Raw genomic sequence first — 8,381 nt, 5'->3', positions numbered from 1 at the left:
TAACTAAAAACAGCATTCTAGGTTTTTTTGAAATTCATTTTAATTGAGGTAAAAACAACCTATCAAAGCTAGTAGTAAAAATAATTTTCCACTACAATTACATAAACTCTTAAAATTAGTTTTTAAAAAAATAACCATTTTTAAAATGGACTATATTGGAAGCATGTTGTTCATATACATTCCAATACTTCTGACTTTGGTTATGTTGGTCTATGACTTGAGTAGAACATACTAGAGAAAGAGAAATGGTGTGTATTTTCACACATCCATCCATCTGGCCATTTGATTCTCAAAACAACAATCAGATCAAGTAATTTTGAATTTGTATTGTTCTTAAGCTAAACTACAACATAAATTTTTAATTAAAAAAAAAAAAAAAACTAGCCTATGCAGCAACCACACTGAGGTGGGTTGAGGTGTGTGTGAACCAATCTGGAGAACCAAATGAGAAAAGCCTCAAGTATAGGAATATAAAGGATGAGAAGTTTAAAAGAAAAAAATTAAGACTCACTGTTCAGCAGGAAGGAACTACACAATTATTTTATCCCCAAAGGAATGCCAGTTCTTAACAAAATAAATAAAATGAAACGTTTACTGTGGACTTTTAACCTAAAGATGAAGCACATATAATTAGACAATAATAGCAAACAGTTCATGCAACTATGTAAATAAGAAAGGAAAGCAATATTGCACTAAAAGGGGAACCTTGCAGGACTAATCCACCTCTTTCATTGACTCAATGTAACCAGCCATTTTCTGTATGCAGTGGCAAACCTGGCCTGCTCCACGTTCCGGCAGGTGGACAATACTTGATCGATGAACCTGTGCTCCATTTCCAGGCCCAGGGAGTCTGGAGCAGGGGTCCGCTTCAGGCGTTTGGTTTCCTGGGAATAGCCTTGCTTGCTAGAGTCACTGAGTCCATCCACCTCCATTGCCTGAGATGTGTGTGGTCCTGCTGGGATGAGGTGCAAGTCACTCAAAGTCCCCCCTGGGCTGTCTACAGGTGACAACTGGACCACGCTGTGAGGAAACCTACCATTTAAGTGATGCTGAAGGTAGAATACATGCCGCCTGTGAAAGAGGAGGGGAAGGAAGAGAATAGAAAAAGAAAAATCACATCACAAAGTCAAGCTTTGCAGAAAAAACAAAAAAGTTGATAATTTTAAAACATACAGTACTCAGTTCAGTGCCCCCTTCGTAACCCAGAGCTATCTGGGGGAAGGAGGAAGAATAGTTAAGATGTAGTCTCTGGGTATTTGGACAGAGCCTCACAAACCCAGATTACTGGTTTGTGAGAAAGAATACTACCCCGAAGGTGTTTAAAAAACATTGACTGAGATGATGACAATCACTTGGAGTTATTACACCTTGTTACTATAATATGAAACTAGAAATGGGTCTTAGCTCAATCTCTGCTATAAATTAAAATATAAAACAAAACCAAAAATTAACCTCATTGATATCCTAAAAGACAAGTGATTTTCAGAAACAAGAGAATTAAATAGCTCCTCTAGAGGCTTAGTGTATGGCCTCTATCCAATACTTTCTTTAATAAGAACAGAACTGCTGTGGTTGGACTTATTATCTTAGAAACCCTCTGAATTCTCCCCTAAATCCAGCACTATAGTCTTATTAAACACCGACTTGCAGTAGGGATGTGCTGGGCTCTGAGAAAAGTATGTTAAAAGTCACAGTTCCTGTTCTTCCTCTAAGGAGAGTTCTCCTGCCCTTAGAATCATCTGGAGTTATTTGTTAAAAATGAAGATCCATGTGCCTAATTTCCAAAAATTGTGACTCAAAGGGGTGCACATCTCTGTACGAAATAAGGTAAACTACCTTAGGTAGTTTCTAGGTTGTTATACCTCATCATTCATATTAACAACTCTAAAGCCCTTAAAAGAGAATTCTATTCATTTTCCCAGCTTATTTGGGGGCAGACAAAGGAGCATATAACACCCATTTTACAGAGGACAAATCTTAAAAGGGCTGATAAGCTGCTTAAGGGCACTGAATCAGTAGAAAACTAATATAATTCATTCCTGTAATATACAGGTCATCCAAACTGTCTCTTCTCCCCACTCCAAACTCCAATTAATCTTTATATAAACAAAGAAAGTTTCTGTTCTAATGATATAGCTCTCTCTCAAACACAAATATAATTTTTAATATTCTTTGAGTCTTGCTATTAATGTGTCTAAATATAAAACAGCAATAAAAAATCTGTAAAAGCGAAACATGCAAGTCAAGATCTATCTTCTCTCCTAAAAATGTGGAATAAAAATGTTTTGTTTTTAAGGGAAAAAGAAAATTCTGTATTTATGAAGATACCAAAGACGGGGATTGTCTTCCATCTTCTAATATATCTTCCAAATATATTTAGACTGGAAAAAGGGAACAAATCACATTTAACTTAAAAAATACACAAATATTTAAAATGCCTACCTCCTGCCTAACACAGGCAACTCTTTTGTCTACAAACAGAATCCTGTAACTTGAAGTAAAATCTGTAGATACAATGCCAGAGATGCCTCCCACTAAATGATAATCCAAAATAAATCAATCGGGGGTTCCCATACCTGGATTTCATTTCAACATGAAAAGTACTGTCAAAGGTTCTTAAAACTCAAGTTATGAGGTTGCTAACCCTCTTTCACTCCTTCCTAATAATCCTGATTCACTCCCAAAGTACATTTTACTTTAAAAAAGCAAAAAGTGTTAAGAGATTATACTTAAGGTAAATTAATCTGCAGGCCATCACGGTTGGGAAGAACAATAAAAATGCGTAACTATTCTCAGGGTCTAATCAATGGTCTCAGCCCTGACTGTGCATCAAATTTACCCGTTAGGGTTTTTTCTTTATATTTTAAAAAACAGATGGCAGCACTCCATCCCAGATATGCTAAGTATCAGGATCTCCAAGGAGGGAGTCCAGAAACTTTCTTTAGTTTGAAAGTAACACACCTTATTCTGTGGCGCAGTCAAGGATGACCACCACCATCTTGAGCCGTTGGCAAAGATCTGCATGAGGAACTTCATATTGATCATGACCATGAGGAGAAGTATATGGTAACACAAACTCCTCTGAAGCACTCAGGCAAAGTTCCACAATCAGATTACCATATTTACCCAAGTAGGCACGAGTCAGATGTAAGACCTTCTGTAGCTCTCTTAAGGACACACACAGTTTTATGCAGGAAATAGATCTTCCCTTCTCTTACCTATGACACCAAAGGGTTTCATGTCCTGGGTAGGAATCAATAAGATCAGTGCTGAATTCAACTTCTTCTTCTAGAAGATGGGGAAGATTTATCCTTGATTCCTCTGCTGAAGCCACTGCTTCTTCATCTTTTGGAAGAACTATAGCTGGCTCACTTCTCAAGGTATTTTGCTCCAATGTAGAACCATCTGTCACAGTTTGGCTAACCAAAGACTTTAATAAAAACTGGCGGTAGTGAAATCCACTGTGGTCTGAAACATGCAGGGACGCCCAGTGTTTAGTAGAAGATAGTTCATCAAGAAGAATCTTGTAGGAAGAAAAAAGGGAAGTGAAATGAGGAATTGCCAAAGGTTTTACTTTCTCCATTAATGCTTTGGATTTCTCTTTTGATTCATTTCTTGTTTTGACAATGCCATTCCTACCAATATTTTGTATATAATGTCCAACACAGTGTTGTCATTTAGTGGAAGCTTGCACTTAGCGGAAGCTCAGTAAATTCTAATTTTCTCTTTCTTTTATAAAGTAATTGATTTTTTTTTTTTTTTTTTTACTACCACAGAATTTAAGGACCTTTCCCTAGACTTTGATCAATCACATTCTGATTGGCACACACTTAGAAAAGCCAGATTCTAAAATAATGATAGACATTTGGGTGTTCATTTTCAAGTAATGCTTATATTGAAGGGAAAATATAAATTCAGAGATCACTTTGATGGAAACTTTCTTTTGCATTTAATGAATCTGTATTATACCTAACTTATTTGAACTTATTTGTTCAACAACAGACTCAATGTAATTATTTCTTCTTCACTGTAAGTGTCATCAGGGCAGAGACCATGTCTGTTTTGTTCACTACTTAATTCTAAGGGCTTACTACAAAAACATGATGCAAGAACAACAGGAATTTTCAAGTGCTCGTGACTTTCACTATCTGGCTCAAACTTACTTAACATCAATGATAAATGGCTTTTTTAAGTAGGTAAGACAAAATTCAGCAGTGAATTCTTTAAATCTGCAAACTAAAGAATTTCCAATGGAATGATAAAAAGAAAAGCAGCATTTATGAAAAAATAAGAGTGGGATTGCTGGATCATATGGTAGTTCTATTTTTAGTTCCTTGAGGAACCTCCATACTGTTTTCCATAGTGTCTGCACCAATTTACATCCCCACCAACAGTGTACTAGGGTTCCCTTTTTCCTACATCCTTGCTGACATTTGTTATTTTTGATGATAAACTTTTTGATGACAGCCACTCTGAGAGGAGTGAGGTGGTTTTGATTTGCCTATCTCTGATGATTGTAATTTCAAAACATTTTCATCATCTCCAAAACAACCCCTATTCCTATTAGAAGTCCTCTAATTCCCCATTCCGCCTATCCTCTGGCACCCACTAATCTGCTCTGCTTATTCTGAATATGTCATATAAATGGAATACTACTTTCAATCAGCATAATGTTTTCAAGGTTCACCATGCTATAGTATTTATCAGAACTTCATTCCTTTTTTATGGCTGAATAACATACCACTCACTGTATGGATATACCATATTTTGTTTTTCTATTCCTCAGATACTGGACATTTGGGGTATTACTTTTTTTTGGCTTTTATGAGTAATGCTGCTATGAACATTCTCGTACACGCTTTGGTATGAACATATGTTTTCGATTTTTTTGGATATATACCTAGCAGTGGAATTGTAGGGTCATATATGGTGTTTCTATGTTTAATTTTTTGAGGAAATGCTAAACTTTTCCCCAGTGGCTGCACCGTTTCACATTCCTACCACCAATGTATAAGGGTTCCAATTTCTCTACATCCTTGTCAACACTTGTTATTGTCTTTTTTATTTTAGTCATCCTAGTTGTGTGAAATGGTATCTCACTGTGGTTTTGATTGGCATTTCCCCAGTGGTTAATGATGTTGAACATCTTTTCATGTCTTTCTTGGCCATTTGTGTATCTTTTTTGGAGAAATTACCCTATGTGCTTTTTCAGGTGACACACGATATCAGCTTTTAATTGGCTAGTAGTAATGAACTCTGTTCAACTGTGACTGTTTCCTTCCACCCCACCCTCAAAAATTAGACTATTTTAAAATTTTACTTCAGTATATGTCCACTGAAACACATAAACATCACAGGGAACAAAAAATAGAAAATTAAAACCTCTCATAATTCCACTCCCTAGCACTGGTAAACATTCTTTATTCTCTAACCTTTTTTTTTCTGACTAGAAAACGCATGCTTATAGAAAATATAAGAAAATATATCTGTGACAGCACTGTGTTTGTGTGTATAAATATCTGTTGAGCACTTACAATACGCCAGGTACTGTTCTAAACACATTAAATATCATTCAATGCTAATAACATATTAAAAAAAATTGTAGTAGGCCCATCTCTTAGTTTTATATCCTTAACCTATAATGAACATTTTTCTTTAAATAATCTTCTAGAATATAATTTCTAGTACCAATAAAATATTCCACTTTGTGATGGACTGTAATGTAACCAATCCCTTGTTACTAGAGGATTAGACTGTTTCCAGTTTTTCACTATTATAAACGGTATTTTTATATACCAAACTCCCATATTTAATATAATAGCCAGTGTTTATTGATCAATTAGTATGAGCACTTGTGATAGCCACGTTATGTAGATTCTCCCACTTAATTTACATCACTCGATGAGGTAGGAATTATCATCATCCCCAATTTACAGATGAGGAAACTGAAGGTTAGAGAGGCTAAGAAACGTTCTTAAGGCCACACAGCAAATTGGTGGGAGAGTCAAGATTCAAATTACATCTGTATGACCACTGAGTGGAGCCTTTAATCACTATATCATACTGCATCTCCCATTTTTTCTTTAGGATGAATTCCTAGAAGCAGAACTGCTAGATTAGAGATAACACACATTTTGGGGGGTAATGTCTGATAAATGCTGCCATGTTGCCCTTTGGTAAGATTATACCAATTTCTACAATGCTTGTTTTTATACCCTTATCAATGCTGAATATCAGCACTTTAAAAAATCATTTTCAGTTTTCTAAGTAAAAAAATGCCACTCAGTTCATATGTATTTTTAAGCTGCTCTAGACAACTGGTACTTTTGTGATTACTTCCTCTAACAGGCAAAGCATAGTACATGATCTCCTAGCTGGGCCCAATGGCTTACGAGAACAGAAAGGGGATTTTGTAAATTCAGCACTCTTCACTGAGAGTGAGAGACAGTGGCAGTGGTGACAGGAAGAGTGCCAAGTCCCCCTAAGGGCAGAGGAGGGCAGACTGACAACATGTGAGGCTAGCAGTGGACCAGGGCAGATGAGTCAACACATTACTAACAAGTTGTCATCTTCAACAATGGATGGTCTCAAGGAACCAAGAATTTCACCTTGGCCTCATGTTTCTGATTTATGGGAAAGCCACTTTAAAAGGTCCACATCAAGGCAGGAAAGTTTCCAAAGACCTCTCAGCTTACCTGGACTCTGCCTTCCTTTATCCTCAACCCTCCCCTTACCTCTTTCCACCTCCCACAGGATACCAAGTTGTGGAGCAGAGATGACTGGTTTTAAAGCACTCCATATCCCTCACAACCCAACAGATAACTTGAATTCATTCCTCCAGACACCCCCACAGTGTAGCATCCCTCCCTCTGGCAGCTGTTTCCAATGAGCCCAGTCTGGATGAGGAGCCATTTCTGTGATCCCACTGTACCCGGAGATTCCCTCAGTTCCTGCAAGTGTCACACTGCTTTGTAACTGTTGGTATGTGTTTTCTTCAACTAGATTTTTCAATTTGTTGAGAGCAAGCTTTTTGTCTTTATGCCTCACCCAGTGTATACAACAGTGTCTGGGAATGATAGGGTTTCACTACTTTTTCATGAATGAATTGCACTGAGTTGACCTAGCAAATTGGTAGGCAAGTTTCATCTAAGTTTTCTATCTATGGGGAGCAGAGAAAGGAAATAAAATTTAGTGAGCCTCTATTAGGTGCCCAGTACTTTATACACATTAACACAAGTAATTCTCACAGTAATCCACTGAGGCAGGCAGTAGAGCCCCTATCTTACAGACGAAAACATTAAAGCCTTACTTTACACACACAGCTAATAGGGCCAGAATCTGAACTCAGGTTAATGTGATTTTGTCTTTCTCTTTCCACTCCATTAGGTAGCCTCCCCTCCTAAAATGCAAAGCCATGTAAACTGGAGGGAAGGGCTTCTCTTCCAGAACTGTTTGCTTAAAATCCCTCAGAAGTGAAAGCTCTCCTATTTATCCTGGAGGAATCTCTGGCTAGGACACAGAGAGGGGAGAGGGGACCTGAAGGGAGACGTAGGAAGGGGGTGGTGAGTAAAAATTAGAGAACGCTTCGCCATTAATCTGAAAGCACCACATGAGACATTCTGACCCCTTTAAATTGTCTCAAGCCTGGGAAGCTTTTAGAAGAGTACCCTAGATTCTTAAGGCACTGAGACCACAAGAAGTGAAGAAAAAACAGAGAAGCTGTAGTCTGTAAGAAGGAGCACAAGGATACCTGGCTCTCATTCTGATGAATAATAAATGATACAACTGTGGCTAAGTCCAAGCCATTAAAATTCTACGGAAACTTCCATCTCCTCATTTCTAAACTAAAAGGATTAGGCTGTGACAGTTCTCAACCTGGCTCTGCATCCAAATAACCCCCTGAGCCTGTGAAAAATACTGATCTCTAAATCCTACCTTCATTTCGATTCAGTAGGCCTGGGGTGAGACATAGGAATTCTCAGGTAATTTATAGACTCAGCCCAGTTTGGGAACACCTGGGTGAGATCTTCTGTTCCCTCCCCAGCAGAGGAGATTGTGAAAAGGCAGCCAGCTGATTTAGCACTTTAAGTCACAAAACAAAAGACTACCAAGAAAGAACAATTTCAGTTCTATAAGGTTTAATAATCTCTTCCTGTTTCAGGGCAAAATGAGTTACGCTCAGTCTTCCTTACTGCTTAAACCTGCTTTGTTCTACCAATGGACTAGCCTTAAGAGTGTCAAAACCGTGCTGGTGAGGAACGCAAACTTTTTAAAAAAAATTACCAGGGTTTCTCGGGAGTTATCAGCTCTTACAATCCTCTCCGGCCTACTGAGTCATTAGTTCCTCTACTTCTCTCTTTTAAAGCTCCTCTGAGAAGGAA

The 8,381-nt window shown here is 37.7% G+C and overlaps 1 protein-coding gene across 4 annotated transcripts in view; it reads right to left on the bottom strand.

Moving 5' to 3' along the window:
- Nucleotides 1-209: 209 nt before the first annotated feature.
- The window catches only part of PTAR1 (protein prenyltransferase alpha subunit repeat containing 1), a 38,899-nt gene continuing 30,727 nt past the window's right edge, over nt 210-8,381 (bottom strand). For 2 of the 4 annotated variants that reach the window (XM_061201203.1, XM_061201205.1), the window contains 3 exons: nt 3,219-3,523; nt 1,037-1,071; nt 210-952 (listed from right to left, as the gene is read on the bottom strand). In XM_061201203.1, coding sequence (XP_061057186.1) covers nt 729-952; nt 1,037-1,071; nt 3,219-3,523 — 564 coding nt within the window. In that variant the 3' untranslated portion in view covers nt 210-728. Of the gene's footprint in view, nt 1,072-3,218; nt 3,524-8,381 lie in introns of all 4 variants that reach the window. The other 2 variants (XM_061201202.1, XM_061201204.1) reach the window with 1 other exon arrangement.

Source organism: Eubalaena glacialis, chromosome 9 (assembly GCF_028564815.1).
Source record: "Eubalaena glacialis isolate mEubGla1 chromosome 9, mEubGla1.1.hap2.+ XY, whole genome shotgun sequence".
Taxonomy (NCBI): domain Eukaryota; kingdom Metazoa; phylum Chordata; class Mammalia; order Artiodactyla; family Balaenidae; genus Eubalaena; species Eubalaena glacialis.
This window is presented reverse-complemented; position numbering and strand designations above follow the sequence as displayed.